At 38.9% G+C, this 16909-nt stretch overlaps 1 protein-coding gene across 10 annotated transcripts in view; it reads right to left on the reverse strand.

Annotated features, from left to right (window-relative positions):
* R3HDM1 (R3H domain containing 1) overlaps nucleotides 1-16909 on the reverse strand; it is a 172819-nt gene that overhangs the window by 17490 nt on the left and 138420 nt on the right. For all 10 annotated transcript variants that reach the window (XM_006100437.3, XM_023764021.1, XM_023764018.1 and 7 more), the window contains 2 exons: nucleotides 14900-15051; nucleotides 103-206 (listed from right to left, as the gene is read on the reverse strand). In XM_006100437.3, the coding sequence (XP_006100499.1) occupies nucleotides 103-206; nucleotides 14900-15051 (256 nt within the window). The remainder of the gene's footprint in view (nucleotides 1-102; nucleotides 207-14899; nucleotides 15052-16909) is intronic.

Below are 16909 nucleotides of genomic sequence, written 5' to 3' on the forward strand. Positions count from 1 at the left end.
CATAGCAAGCTGAAACCTTTTTCAAGAAGTGCCTAAGAAACTTAATTTAATTTTTCCTCAAGTGAAAAACCATCATCCTTTTGTTCAATTATCTGTTCATACCTGCACACTGGTGGCTTTGAAGCTGCTGGGAATTGCAGGGTGAAGTAGTTCGAGGAAACTGTACTTGTTCTGATCCTGGATGTTGTAAGTAACCTACTGATGAGCTAAGGGGGAAAAAAATAAAACAAACACAGAAGCACAGCACAATGAGACGGAGATGACTGTAAAGGTGCTTGGAACAAACAGTCCTACAAATTTATTAAATGAAATTATTCTTCAAATTGATTAGCAGTGAAAGTCAAATGCAACTCTTTTCTCTGTGAGTTATAATTATCTTTTTTGGGGGGTGAGGGCATGTGCCGGGGGATAGGAGAGGCTGGGGGAAGGTCAATGGGAAAAAAAAGAGACATATGTACTACTATTTGTAATACTTTAAACAATAAAATAACTTAAAAAATTATCTTTTGGATAATTATTTTTTAAAAAAATATATTTTATTGATTTTTTACAGAGAGGAAGGGAGAGGAACAGAGAGTTAGAAACATCGATGAGAGAAACATCAATTAGCTGCCTCCTGCACACCCCCTATTGGGAATGTGCCTGCAACCAAGGTACATGCCCTTGACTGGAATCGAACCTGGGACCCTTCAGTCCACAGGCTGACGCTCAATCCACTGAGCCAAACCAGTCAGGGCTGGATAATTATCTTTTAGATAATTATCATGTTTATTGCAATAATACCAATTTTTGAAACTAGGAAAGAAACAACTAATTCCGCTACTCTTATTCCTTTACAAATTATTCTAAATATGCCTTTTGTATTGTTCTAATAATTACTTAAAAATAACTAACTTCATAAAATAAAAAGGTAATTTATTTGGATTTCAATAAGCTGTATTTTAGAAAATAGAATAAGTATTTTGACAATGACCAGACTCAGAAAAAATATTATATTGTTTAAATATGTACTATCTGAGAATAAAGGAAACAATAGAACATGATTCTGACATACTCTAACCTAAATACTAACAAAAACAAAAAAGGTGGTTAGCATAAAACCATTAAGTTATTGCCATATTTGTCAACAATAAGTCTTTTAGAGTCTAATATGCAATTTGTCATTGTAAGTCTTCAGTTTTCTTTTTTTAGTAAATTCTTTCAGGAAGATAGTTTCAAATCATAGAGAGATACTATTAATTCTCTGAGAATTCTCAAGGAGTCAGAAATCTTAATCCTATCTAATAAAGAGGTGATATGCAAATTGCCCATCACTCCAACACACAAGATGGCCACCCCCATATGGACATAAGATGGCCTGCAGGGGAGGGCAGTTAGGGGCAACCAGGCAGGCAGGGGAGGGCAGTTAGGGGTGACCAGGCCGGCAGGGGAGCAGTTAGGCGTCGATCAGGCTGGCAGGGGAGCGGTTAGGGGGTGATCAGGCTGGCAGACAGAAGCGGTTAGGGGCAATCAGGCAGGCAGGCAGGTGAGCGGTTAGGAGCGAGTGGTCCTGGATTGTGAGAGGGATGTCCCATATTGGAGAGGGTGCAGGCTGGGTTGAGAGACGCCCCCAACCCCCGTGCACGAATTTCGTGCACCAGGCCTCTAGTTGTAATATAAACCCTATTATTTACCACTCTTTTTTCATCATTTAAATAAACTTTCTTTACATGGTATTATTTCTGAACCTAGCTTTAACACCTTTTTAACTTACATTTCATGTAATACATTAAAATTACTACATTAGATCCAACTACTGAATTGTAGATAATACAGGGAGACATATTAAAAAACAGCATGATGACAAAATTAGGAAAATCCAGACTTTGGGACACTCTACAAATGTGTAAAAACACAAGCAATATGTATGGGGCAGTTGGAAATATCTATTAACTTGGTATTTGATATAATCAAGAAATTGTTAAAATTTTAAAGATGTGAAAAATATTATAATTATGTGGGTTTTAAAAAACCTTTCAATAGCCCAGGCCAGGTAGCTCAGTTGGTTAGAGCATCATCCCAATACACCAAGGTTGGGGCTTCGATCTGGGTCAGGGTACATACAAGAATCAACCAATGAATGCATGAATAAATGGAAAAACAAAGTGATGCTTCTCTCTCTTTGCTCCCCATACCTAAAAACAATAAATAAATATTTTAAAAAACCACACATTTTAGGGATACTTATACTGAAATACTCATGAATGAAATTATATGAAATCTGGATTTTTTTCCCAAAAGAATATAGGAGGAAGGTGAAATAGAAGTTTATATGAAAAGAGATTAATCATTAGTAAATAACTGTAGAAGCTAAGTCAGCCGTGGGCAAACTACGGCCCGCGGGCTGGATCCGGCCCGTTTGAAATGAATAAAACTAAAAAAAAAAAAAGACCGTACCCTTTTATGTAATGATGTTTACTTTGAATTTCTATTAGTTCACACAAACACTCCATCCATGCTTTTGTTCTGGCCCTCCGGTCCAGTTTAAGAACCCATTGTGGACCTCGAGTCAAAAAGTTTGCCCACCCCTGAGCTAAGTGATGAGTACATAGAAGATGAGTACACTCTCATCCTATATAGTAAGAGAGAAATATGCAAATTAGGCCAGGACATCATGACCAGCTCAGAGCATGCCCCCAGCCCCAGCGGACACACACCACACACCAGGGCTGGGGGCGGGCTCCAAGTGGCCACGGCACGGCTCGGAGCCCACCCCCAACCCCGCCCAGCTCCGAGGCCATTCCTGCTGGGGGTTCGCGGGCAGGCATGCTGTGCTGACTGCCCTGGGAGCAAGGCCCCCAGTGGACCTGCTCAGGGGGACATGCTCTGAGCTGCGCTGCAGCCAGGACCAAGGCCCCCAGCGGTCCCGCCCAGGCGGGGTGTGCTCTGAGCCTCCGAGGGCCTAAGCCGTCAGTAGGACATCCCCTGAGGGCTCCCAGACTGTAAGAGGGAGCAGGCTGGGCTGAGGGACACCCACCTAGTGCACGAATTTTGTGCACTGGGCCTCTAGTTATAAATATTTAAAAATGTCCACAATAAAATGTTATGAAATGATTCTCTGATTCAGGTGACAATTCTTCAATTAATAAGAATTACAGTTCTATTGTTTTTTAGTGGCAGTAACTCAGTGTGGTTCAATAAAAGGTAAAAAGAAAGAAGTGTAAAGGGAAGATTTCATAAAAAGTAAGTTTGGACCATATGACAAAATATAAAAATAGTACTTTCTGAAATTAATGTTAATTATGATTGGACTGTGTTTATGTGAGAATTAGCTACCTGTGGAAATAATACAGCAGTTTGACAATTTGTAAATGTGGCACTACTGGGGAGAATAGAAAATTTCGCCAAAAGCTGAAAGGATTTTTTGGTTCTGTTCTAACTGGGGTAAATGTACCCTTGAGCCATGCAGTGCTTCCCACCCTGATCTTTTTCACTAAACACATTCTAATGGCCTAATCAAGTTATGAGACACATGGGTGATAGGAGGCCACCAAGAATAGGAACCAGAATCCTCAGGTCACTGAGATAAGTGATACAGTGGGGCCTTGACTTACGAGTTTATTTCGTTCTGTGACAGAGCTCGTAACTCAAATTACTCGTATGTCAAATCTTAAAGTGAACGAGTGAGACACATAATGCTGGGCTGATGTTGTGGCGTTCACTGTGACGTTCGCTGCGCCAACTAGCTGTGGGGTATCTGAAGCTGGCTCGTAACCCGAATTTTAGCTCGCAACTCAAAGCAAAAAATCGGCCGAGAGACGGCTCGTATCTCGAAAAACTCGTTAGTCGGGACACTCGTAAGTTGAGGCCCCACTGTATATTCCATATCACTAAATTAGAAATTGTTATTCCAGTTTACCAGTCTAGTGGGTTTTGGTTTTGATCATCCCTTAGATTAAGTACATGAATTACAAAACCGATGAACCAGGAGGTCGCTGGTTCAATTCCTGGTCAGGGCACATGCCTGGGTTGCTGGCTCAATCCCTGGTGGGGGTGTGTGCAGGGGACAGCTGATCAATGAATCTCTCACCATTGATGTTTCTATTTCTATCTCCCTTCTCTGAAATTAAAAAAAATGTATTTTTTAAAAAAGTACTGACTTAAAACATATGAATGTGTAAAAACAAATTAATAGCAACTTTCAAAGGTATTAAACGTCACAGCAACAAAAATGAGTCTTGCCACTTACAACAAATATTTTGCCATACTTTTTAGGAGTTTCTTCTCAGTGTATGGAACAGCCAATCAAATTGCTGCAAAATACCCCTACAGCAAGCATGTCAAATTTGTGGCTGATGGGCCGCATGTTTGACATACTTGCGATCAATGGAGACTGACAAATGACATAAACATCCAACAAGTTTCTTCTTTTGGGTTTTCTACAATGTTCACCTATAATCTTCTATGATAATTCACAGGTAGAATTCCCCTTTGCTCCATTTATTTCCTCATTTTTACTGTATTTTGGAATTAAAGACATGATGGAAAAAATGATAAACACATTACATATTTTTAAAATCAGAAACCTAATCAGAAGCCTACTGCAGTTTACCAAAGTGCAAAAAATTAAAAAAAAATATAACCCTTTATGAATGCCTAAAAATGGCCTTTTATGGGGCAGTATCGATGCCACTTTGATTAGATCATTGTAATTATCTGACATGCCATAGTATGAGTAAAAATTAATGCTTGGTATTAAGATATATTTATTAGTAACTTGCAAATTTAAGTTATGTTGTGTTCCTATCTATTTTAATGACTTTTGATATTAAATACTTGACCTAGTGGTAAGGACCAAGGATTTGGGTGTCAGAAGGCAGTACAGGTTTGAGTTCAAACTCCACTTATTTTGTATGACTTTGAACATTTATTTGACTGTCAGTTCTCTCATGAATATCACCTGTCTTGCCAAACTATGATAAAAAGACTTGGCAAGTAATTCAAAATACAAATAAAAAAATATACAACTTCATTAATAATCAAAGAACCAAATTTAAATGAGATATGTCACCATTTATAAAAACAATAAAGATGAGTCAGTAGCCCTAGCTGGTTTGGCTCAGTGGATAGAGCCTGCGGACTGAAGGGTTCTGGGTTCAATTCCGGTCAAGGGCACATGCCCGGGTTGTGGGCTTGACTCCCCAGTGGGGGGCATGCAGGAGGCAGCTGATCAATGATTCTCTCTCATCATTGATGTTTCTGTCTCTCTCTCCCTCTCTCCAAAATCAATTAAAAAAATAAAAGCCAAAAAAAAAAAAAAAAAAAGAAGGAAAACGAGTCAGTAGCCACTGGGATTGTAAGTCAAAGGAAGATTTTATCAAAAGGTACCAAGGACCTTAAAAAGCAGTTATATCTTGGAAGCAACCCAAGTGCCCATCAATAGATGAGTGAATAAAAAAGCTGTGGTACATATATACAATGGAATATTACTTGCTCATAAAATAGAATGAAATCTTACTATTTACAATAGCATGGATGCACCTAGAGGATAGTACTATGCTCAGTGAATAAGTCACCCAACTCAGAGAAAGACAAATACCATATTTCACTTATATGTGAAATTTAAAGAACAAAATAAATGAACAAAACGGAAACAGACTCAGACACACAGAGAGTACTGCTGGTTGTCAGAGGGGAGGGCGGTTTAGGATGGGTGGAAGAGGGAAGGGATTAAGAAGCACAATTGGTAGCTACAAAATAGTCATGGAGATGTAAGTAAAGCATAAGGAATATAGTCAATAATATTGTGATGACTATGTATGTTATCAGCTGGGGTACTGGAAATATCAAGAGAAACACTATGTAAAGTATATGACTGTTTAACCACTAAGCTGTACACCTGAAACCAATACAAAATAACATTGAGCACTAGCTGGTTTGGCTCAGTGTTTAGAGCGCTGGCCTGTGGACTGCAGAGTCCCAGGTTCGATTCTGGTCAAGGGCACATGCCTAGGGCACGCAGGAGGCAGCCAATCATGATTCTCTCTCATCATCGATGTTTTTATCTCCTTCTCTCCCCTTTCCTCTCTGAAATCAATACGAATATATTAAAACAAACAAACAAAAACAACAAAATAACATTGAAAGAAAAAAATTAGAAAAAATGTTTTTATTGACTTCAGAGAGAAGGAAGAGGGAGAATGAGATAGAAACATCAATGAGGAGAATCACTGATCAGCTGCCTCCTGCACGCTTCCTATTGGGGATTGAGCCTGCAACCCAGGCATGTGCTGTGACTGGGAACCGAACCGTGATCTCCTGGTTCATGGGTTGGCACTCAACCACTGAACCACACCAGCTGGGCAGAAAAACAAACAAACAAACAAACAAACAAACAAACCCCAACAACACCATATCTTTACCTTGTTAATTACCCTCTAAAGACTATGCCATGGAAGAAATTCAAGTTACACTGAAGATGAATCAATAAAGTGAAAAAAAAGGATATGTCATACATGTCTATAACAGGCTAAATAAATTCTTGCATATTCATAAAATTGAGCAGTGTAATAATTAAAAGCTATATTTACAAAGAAAATTTTAATGACACGGGAAAACACTGTATCAAATGAATAAAATATATCCAATAGAATCTCAACTATGTTAAAATTATATATGAAAAGAAAAAAGACTAACAGAAAAATCTGAATATGAAAACAGTAGTCAATTTAGGGTTATGGAACTATGACTGATTCTTTTTTTTTATTCTTGATAATTTATACTTTTAAAAATTTTTTTTTCAAAAAGGCATGCATATATTTTGTAATTATAAAAAAATAAACACTAAAAATATTCTATGACAACTGCCTGAAAAGTTACTTTTAAATGTTGTATCAGCGATTTAATTTTAACTAATAATCTGAATCTCCTTCAGAAATCTTTAACAGATGCCAGGGAGTGTGGTGAGGAGAGCTATACTGATTTTCTGCAATATAAACCTTCATTTAATTTGAGGGTCAGATGCTCAGCCAGGGAAGAATGTCTTGGGAAGAATATACTAGCTTTCTGCCTTATAAGCTTTTTGCAAATCAAGGTGATTTCTACATTGTAAATTTTTTTGATAAGGATATCTATTTAGGACAATATAAATAAATTTTCAACTATTTAGAATTTGATCAAACTATATATTCAATTAATGAAATTAATGTCAAATGAAACTTTTATTGGAAAATTTTTGGATTTTTCCCTTAAATGCAAATGGCCCATTTTTCTGGGCTTTCCAGTTAAATACTCAAATTTATAGAAATATTTACTTATAGTTCACCTATTCCCAAATGTGAAATATTTTAAAAAACTGAATAGACTTAAAACCAGAAAAATATTTAACAAAACACAAAGGAGTTGGGACACGTGGGACAAGATTGTTGCTTTTACTGAGAACTCCAATCTATCTCTGTTTCCTGACAGCCAAGATAAAATGGTGGACCCAGAGGATTCTACAACTTTGCCAGAATGATAAAGGAAGAAAGCATTTAAGCCTTTGGCAGGTGCTAGACTACAGACATATCCTAACTGTATTCTATAATTATGCTGAATTTAAAGCAAATAGTTAATCATAGAGGAATCTAGTCCTTTGAAACAAGATATAAGACACAGTTCATATTTTACTAGGGACCTGAGGGGCTGGGTGGAAATCTTGCCTGAGAGAGGATAATCTCCTATTAGATAATGGGTAGAATGAAGAAGTACCTGTAGTAAGAGTTCACATTTTCCCTAAAAATGATCTTTGTATTTGTTAAGTACTTGTGTGAGACCCAAGGGTCTATACTACACATTTCACATAAAAGATGCCTTTGGCTTGAGAACTGTAAAGGCAGCTATTATTTTTTATTACTTGTTAATCCTTACCTCAGGATATTTTTTCCATTGATTTTTTTAGAGAATGAAAAGGAGGGAGGGAAGGGAATGACGGAGAGGGAGAAGGAGAGGGAGATAGAGAATTTGAGAGACACACATCAACTGGTTGCCTCCCACAGGCACCATGACCAGGGTCAGGGGTCGAACCTGCAACCTAGGTAAATGCCCTTGACCAGGAATAGAACCTGGGACCCTTTGGTGTGAGGGACAATGCCCTAACCACTAACCACACTAGCAAGGGCAGGGCAGCTACTAAACACATTCAACCACAATGTTATCCCTGGTGCTCCTGGGAGAATGCTGGATTTTGAGAGGGGCCATATTCTGAGTGACACAGTAGAATGAACCAGTTAACATCAAAAGCAGTTGTCAGTGGGTCTGTTGGATATATAACTTCAGTAGTGCACTGAAGTGGTGGAAAACATCTCTCCAGTATAGTTGATCCTAAGCTGCTCTTTTGGAAATAATTTAGCTACTTATTAAGTCGCTTCCTGAGTGAGGCCATAAAAATGCCTTGGCAATGAGGACACTCCTTATACGACTAAGAACAGACATCCAATTCCCCAAACAGCTTCGCCAAATCTTTATGTATAATTTCAAAAGACAGGATGCCATAATACTATAATTTCATTTTTTTGAATTAAAATTTCACCTATTACAGAATGACTTCTGGCATAACAGCAGGAGTTCTGTTAACCTGCACCCCACTGACACTGGTGGAAACTATAAAAATGCAACTACTTAAAGCCTCTGAAAATGGACCACAGGATGAACACCTTTAAATAAGAACACCTTTAAAAACATGATTAGAAATGTGGGTCTTATATTTGAACCAAGATGCTTCCTCTGGTCCCTGCCCAGCTTCATTAACGTATAGAGTCTACTCCAGACAACTTGTAGCCAGGAACACAGAGCTCCCTCTCCCACAGGACACAAAGGGCTTTCTTTCTAGGAGAAGTAATATGTCAGCTTTGTTCTCCTGCCTCCAGGTACCTGTTGTTGAAGTTGATAGATGGGAACTCTTTTTCCCCCAACTCCTACTTAGGAAACAAGGTCTATTGACATACTGAGATATGACATACTGCGAATACTGGGGCCCTGACCTGATCACTTTGTTGTTGTTAATCCTCACCTGAGGATATTTTTTCCATTGATTTTTAGAGAGAGTGAAAGGGAGGAATGGGGGGGGGGGGAGAGAGAGAGAGAGAGAGAGAGAGAAACACATCGATTGGTTGGTATATATATGTGTATATGTGTGTGTGTGTGTGTGTGTGTGTGTGTGTGTGTGTGTGTGTGTGTGTATATATATATAAAATGTGTCCCAACAGGAGAATGAACCCACAACCCAGGTACGTGCCCTTGACTGGGAATCTAACCCAAGACCCTTCAGTGCGCAGGCTGATGCTCTGCCACTGAGCCACACCAGCCAGGGCAAGGCATGATCACTTTTTCTTTTTTTTTTTAATATATTTTATTGATTTTTTTGCAGAGCGGAAGGGAGAGGGATAGAGAGTTAGAAACATCAGTGAGAGAGAAACATTGATCAGCTGCCTCCTGCACACCCCCTACTGGGGATGTGCCTGCAACCAAGGTACATGCCCTTGACCGGAATCGAACCCAAGACCCTTGAGTCCGTAGGCCGACGCTCTATCCACTGAGCCAAACCGGTTAGGGCAAGGCATGATCACTTTTGCCCCAGCTCTTGAACTGGTGATTCCATGTCAGGAAAGGCAAGCTGAGGATCCTAGGCTGTGGTCCCTCACTCTTCAAGTGCTCAGATCACAAAGGATGTTGCCACTTGGAGAGAAGCCTACCACTGTGCACATCCCCAGCTCCAGATACCTGGCCCAGAAATTTTCTGTGGAGAAAACATGTCATAAAACAGATAGCACCTAATGTCTTCTCAAAAGAACTGACTTCAATTGCAACAGAGAGGGAAGAATTTGAAGCCCAGGGTAATCTCAAGAACAGCACAGGTTGACCTGGCTGGTGTGGCTCAGTGATTGAGTATTGACACATGAACGAAAAGGTCCCTGGTTCGATTCCTGGTCAGGGCACATGCCTGGGTTTCGGCCTTGATCCCTCATGGGGGGCATTTAGGAGGCAGCCAATCAATAGATGTTTCTCTCTCATTGATGTTTCCATCTCTCCATCCATCCCTCTTCCTTCCTCTCTCTAAAATCAATAAAAAAATTACTAATCTTAAAAAAAAAAAGAATAGTACAGAATGTAGTAGACAATTGGGAGGTGATTCAAGATTCAGGCTAAATTTAGGCCTGCTGGTTTGAAGGAGGAAACCAGGTAAAAAAGAGCTGGACAGAGCCTTCCTGAGGTCAGAATAAAAATCAAATACTGACTCCAGAAATTTTTCCTTCACAGGAGCCATATTTTTATTGGAATATATTGTAGAGCAATTTATGAATCAGGCATTGTTGAAAACAACAGAGTAATCAGCTGGCAGTCAGTGGAGTTTAACAGTTGGGTGTTACCAAGGAAGAAAGGAACAGAGTCCTGCCAAAACCACCGTCATCCCAGGATTACTATGAGAATACCCAAAGCTTTCCCTGCTTGAGAACAGCATCAGTGGCTGAACCCTGGAGGTGGGGGAGTGGGGAGTGAAAGGGGGAATTAAATAGATGTCACTAAAATAACCCAGTCACTCACTATAAATAAACACACAAGCAGCCGTAACTGGTTTGGCTGAGTGGATAGAGCATCGGCCTATGGACTGAAAGGTCTCGGGTTCGATTCCGGTCAAGGGCATGTACCTTGGTTGCGGACACATCTCCAGTAGGGAATGTGCAGGAGGCAGCTGATCGATGTTTCTCTCTCATTGATGTTTCTAACTCTCTATCTCTCTCCCTTCCTCTCTGTAAAAAATCAATAAAATATATTAAAAAAAAAAACAAAACAAAAAACCAAAAAAAAAACACACACAAGCAAACAATAGAAGATACCCAGAGTTACTACAATATATTATTACAAGAGATGCAAAGAAACAAGAAAGTATGACCAATACCTTAGGAAAGCAGGGAACAGAAACTCCCTATGAGAAAGAACAATTTATCAGAAAAAGACCACAACCCAATCAAAGGAAACCATGATTAAGGAAGTAAAGAAAGAATGGTAACAATGCTGCTTTAACAATTAGACAATATTAATAAAGACTTAGAAATGCTCTATTTTGAGTTGATAGTAATAATGTAAGCTGAAGAACACTGATGGAAAATAAAAAACCGCAGAGGCCCTGGCCGGTGTGGCCAAGCAGTTAGAGCATCGATCGGCCCATGCACCAAAGGGTCATGGGATTGATTCTTGGTCAAGTGCAGTACCTGGGTTGCAGGTTCAATACGCAGCCCTGGTCTGGGTATGGGCCTCCTGCATGTCCCCACTGAGGGCCGAGCCCACAACCCGGGCATGTGCCCTGACCAGAATCGGACCAGCGACCTTCCAGCTCATGGGTTGAAGCTCAACCACTGGGCAACACTGGCCAGGCACAATACACTCTTTGATGCTGGGCAGTGGCAGTGGCTGTAGCTTCAGTCAGGCATATGACCACAAGGGTTAATAACTGACACTCTACAGTGTATTCGCTGTTAGATGATTTGACCTAACTACAGATTAATTTGAGTATTCTGAGCAGTGTAAGGTAGGCTGGCTAAGCTATGATGTTTGGTAGGTTAGGTGTATTAAAAATATTTTCTACTTATGATATTTTCGACTTAGGATGGGTTTATCAGAACTCAACCCCATCATAAGTCAAAGAGCATCTATAAATGAAAATATTCCTTACATGCTCCAAAATATTTTGGGGACACAATATATAATCACTGATGCTCTGTGGCTTTGAATCAGCAACAAATAGTTTAACTATTTTTAGTGTACTCTACTTAAGAATACAGGCAAGTATCTATTTTAGAACATGGAATTTCTATATACAAAGTATAGACACGTAATCCCTCACACCAATCCTGTGAAGTATTATTCCTATTTTATAAATGAGACAACCAAAGTGCAAAAAGACTAATTTTCCTAAAGTTGCACAGGCTTGAAGTCAGGTTTTGTTTAGATTTCAAAGCTGTGTTCTTAATAACCACATCATGATAACTAATGCCTAATGGCACAATATTCACTGATCCAAAAAAAGTAGCTAATTTAGACCATCTCATGCCCTGATATTATCAGATTAGTGAGATTCCATGATGAAGAGCCTCAAGGAATATGTATACCATAGATTTGGGCTTCTGATAAAATGGCACAACCACCACCAGTCATGCAGCTGTAAGCACAGTGTGGTAAAATAAACAAACATAAGCTGGCAGAAAAAAAATCTACTGTACCAGCTGTAATACTAAACTACTAAATACTAATCATAAATGGATGAAACTCTCTCATTACATACAAACTAGTGGCCCAGTGAATGGATTTGTGCACACTGAAAGGAAATTAATTAGAAGGTGTCTGGTGGGGTAGGACTGGGTGAGAAAGGCCTGACACATCTTGGAGCCAACCTCCCTCTGGAGCCAACCTCCCACGGTTCCTCCCCAGCTGGCTGCGCTGTGGCTCAAAGGCACTCTGCAGAGTGAGCGCGCACGTGTGTGTGTGTGTGTGTGTGTGTGTGTGTGTGTGTGTGTGTGTCCCTCCAGCAGGTGGGATCCTTCGGCCTGACCTGCAGGGATCGGACCTAAACTGGCTCTCCAACATCCCCCGAGGGGTCCCAGAGTGTGAGAGGGCACTCTGCAAAGTTGCTGTTGCTCGGCAGCTCCTGCGTTGAACGTTTGCCCACTGGTGGTCAGTGCACGTCATACCTACTGGCTGGACAGTTGCTTAGCCTTTTATATATGTAGATATAGATACCATATATATAAATACAACCAACCACATTTAAAAGAGTTTTAGCCTGGCTGGTTTGGCTCAGTGGATGGAGCATCAGCCTGTGGACCTAAGGGTCCCAGGTTCGATTCTGGTCAAGGGCACATGCCTGGGTTGCGGGCTCAGTCCAATGTACAGGAGGCAGCCAATCGATGGTTCCCTCTCATCATTGATATTTCTCTCTCTCTCTTCCTCTCTGAAATCAATAAAAATATATTAAAAAAAAAGTTTTAGCCCTAGCTGGTTTGGCTCAATGGATAGAGCATTGGCCTGTGGACTGAGGGGGTCCCAGGTTCGATTCCGGTCAAGGGCACATTCCCAGGTTGTGGGCTCAATCTTCAGTGGGGGGCGTGCAGGAGGCGGCTGATCAGTGATTCTCTCTCATCATTGATATTTCTTTCTCTCCCTCTTCCTTCCTCTCTGAGATCAATTAAAAAAAAAGATTTAGTCTAATTTATATGTAAAATTATAAACCCTATTTCATGTGCCTGTGCTAATTAATTTTGCTCATGTTTTCATTCCCACATCTGTTAGTATATAATTAGGTGCAAAGAGAAAAGTGAAAAAGGACACAGACCAGCATAGAAACATGGGTTAGCCAGACTGCGTGTGTGTGGGAAATGATTCAAGTGGAAAGGATAGGGGGAAGGAGAGAGTTAGACAACAAAAAACTGCCTGTATGACATAATCTCATTTATGTAAAATTATGTTTGTAAAGAAATCAGATGGGAAAAAAAGACCACAAAAAAAGCATAACAGAATGTTTTAGACTAATACTTATTCATCTGATATTCATGATATATTAATAAGGGAAAATGCAAGATAATGTCTATTTCATTAGAATCTATCAACCAATTCCAATACATATAAATGTATTTTTATGCACATATGTTTGAGCAGGCCAATACAAACAATGCATAATAGCTTGTGAGCACTGGTGACCAGAGTGGGAACATGATAGTTAGCTTTCCTTTAACATATCTTTACATTGACTGCTTCACTTGTGTCAACAAGCATAATTCAGTGATAAAAAATTCTAATAAAAAATTCAAAAAGTATACAGAGTTACAGAAACAAAATAATATTAAGGCCAATAATATGGTACATAACTGAGAATTGATTATGTGCAAGGTTGGCCTTTGTCATTAAAGAAGTGTTTTAATTTAGTATGGATTCACTAAGCTTCCACTATGGGCCAGGCCTCCTTAACCTGTGGCAGCCAGAGCCATGAGAATTCCTCGGTGGATGGGCCGTGTGTGGAGTGTGTGTGTGTGTTTCTGACAACACATAAAATGAGAGCCAAGTCCCATTTCCCAGCAGATTCACTGAGGCAAGTATGTCAATCCCTTCTTTATCCATAAATACCACCTGTAAACATAAGTGAGTGGCAACCTCTTGTCAGCAATTATAACTAAAGACCCCTTCTTATAAGAGCACTGAGGCCCCTCTGACAACCCCATAGGGATGTCTTGAGAATAAATGAAGGACTGTAATACACTCTGAACAAAAACTACAGGTACCCAATTCAAAGGAAAATTACTATTTTTAACACATTAAGTTTATCAGAGAAGCTTCTGTTCTTCTAAGCTGAAGTAGCTAATGGAATAATTCATGACTTGCTTTAATGCAGAGCTACTATCATTTGCTTTTTTTATATACTCTCTCTCCCCTTACTGATAAAAAATGAGCTTCCCAGAGCCTCAAAAATTTCAGTATGATATTTTGCTGCTGATGTTTTATAAAGGAAACCTATTCTCATCAAACTCCTATGAAATCCTTAAATATTGACAACCAAATGCTCTAAAGTCCAAGGTCTATGGCCAACTATTTTATTCCTCTTGGGTAAGTAAAAGGAGACTAAAAGAAATATTAGAAAAATAGATTGTATCATAGTTATTCTTTTTAAACATTTTTAAGTTTATTTATTTATTTGTTATTATTACTTTAAATTCTTTATTGTTTAAAGTATTACATATGTCTCCTTTTCCCCCTATTGTGTATCATAGTTTTTATATTCTACATTAGAGAATGATCTCAGGTAATGCCCTGAGGCAACTTTAAAATTAGCAACAGACCAAAATCATGATAAAAAACGAGAAGCTATAGGATTAGGTTTCTTAGTCATACTCACCTTAAATTATTTTGTTGGCCAGGTGGAATGACACTATAGTAAACTGGAATTCCTGTTGTGGGCATAGATCCTTGATTAGATTGATTAGGGAAAATAACAGGCTGTTGATAAGTCTGATGGGCAATTCCTTGAGAACCTTGAGGCAGTGAAACCTAAAATTTAAAAGACAATTTAAAGGGAAAAGGTTCTTCAAACTCTTGCAAATGTTAATGTCTCTAGCTTCATAAAATTTTCAAGTACAGTAAACCCGTGATTTTGTGGACCTTGATTTATGGACTTCAATTAAACAAACAAAATTTCGGCTCCATATGTTATATGTGGAAATTAATACCCTGTTAATTTAAAAATGGCCTTAACCAAGATTTGCTCATAATTAAATTAACATATTATTTTTTTGTGTTATTAATTCAATATTATTTTTAACAAATTTTAGCGAATAGGCCATATGCTGGGAAAAGCGCTGTAGTAATTTTGCCAATATAACCATTATATATCTACAACTATAGTCTACATATTTATATCCAAAAGTAACACTGCTCGTAAACAATGTTCATGGAATTATTAACATGTGATCACACCACATCACTCGAGGTAACTGGTTCTGTTGTCGCCTGGCATGACTTTCTGCAGCAGTTTTAACGCATGCTGGCTGATGTTCTGATGTGCACTTAGCTAAGCCACACCCCCAGCCGTGTGCATTTTTTTATTCAAGATGACTGGTGAATTCATACATTTACTAGACCTATTCAGTAGGAATTTAAAATTACAGTAATACAAATGGAAAACTTCTCTGTGAAATTTTCATACATACTTAATTTTAATTAAACAAATGTGTTTACATAAAACAGGTAAATTAACTTGTCAACTTTTTAACATATACATTTGGAAAACCTACTTTATTACATAATGGACTTTCAGCTTTAACGGATACCCCGTTGCCCGAATTAATCCGTTATATTGAGGTTTTACTGTATGACTAGTTAAGGGGTAAGCTAAAACTGTTAACAGGCTGTCCTGATAAGTTAGCCATAACACTACCACTTTATTTCTATGTTTTTTTTCACCAGCTATTGTTTTTCACTAGCATTTGTCAATTGTATAGTAGACTAGATGCATTAGATTTTTTAAAAAAGATAAGACTCATGTCCCTAAGTAAAAGTTATTTTAAAAAATAAGCTGTTTCCAAATAAGGATGACCATTTGAAATAGAAAGCGTAATACAGTTCACTTCAAGTAGAGCTGAGTAAAACTCAGGTAGGGCAACAGTGAGATACCCTGTGGATCAGAAGGAGTATGAGCCTTGAAACTTAACATATCTGGATGTGATACCAGCTTCACCACTTTGCTATCTATGTGACACTGGGCAAGCAGCTTTACTATTCTGAGTTCCCGGTCACTTATCTGGAAAAAAAAAAGGATGCCACCTTCATCTCCCGGGAGGTATTATCTTTATTACAATATCCATTTACAGGTTCTAGCACAGTAGGCATTTGGTGAACAGTGGATCTTTCCTTTTTCTTTTTTAAAATTTCTAGTTATTTTATTTTTTAATTTAAATTCTTTATTACTGAAAGTATTACGATGTCTCCCCTTCCCCCTTTGTTTTTTTTTTTTTTGATTTTTAGAGAGAGAGGAAGGGAGAGGGATAGAGATGGAAACATTGATAGAGAAACATTGATTGGCTCCCTCCTGCACATCCCCTTCTGGGGATCAAGCCTGCAACCTGGGTATGTGCCCTGACCTAGAATCGAACTGTGATCTCTTGGTTCCTGGGTAGACACTCAACCACTGAGCCACACTGGCTGGGCACATCAAATCTTTCTAACAACCCTAGTAAGATACTTTTATCATCCTTGTTTTATAGATAGGGAAGTAGAGGATAAGTAACTTGTCCAAGTAACTCAGAGCCTCAGTATGTGCTATTCTCTATACTTGGGCTCTGTGATTTATAAGTTCATGATTAACTTCCAAGTCTGGCCTATACAGCATGTTTCTAAATGTAACTGGGTC

The sequence above is a fragment of the Myotis lucifugus genome, unplaced genomic scaffold, assembly GCF_000147115.1.
Source record: "Myotis lucifugus unplaced genomic scaffold, Myoluc2.0 scaffold_312, whole genome shotgun sequence".
Taxonomy (NCBI): Eukaryota; Metazoa; Chordata; class Mammalia; order Chiroptera; family Vespertilionidae; genus Myotis; species Myotis lucifugus.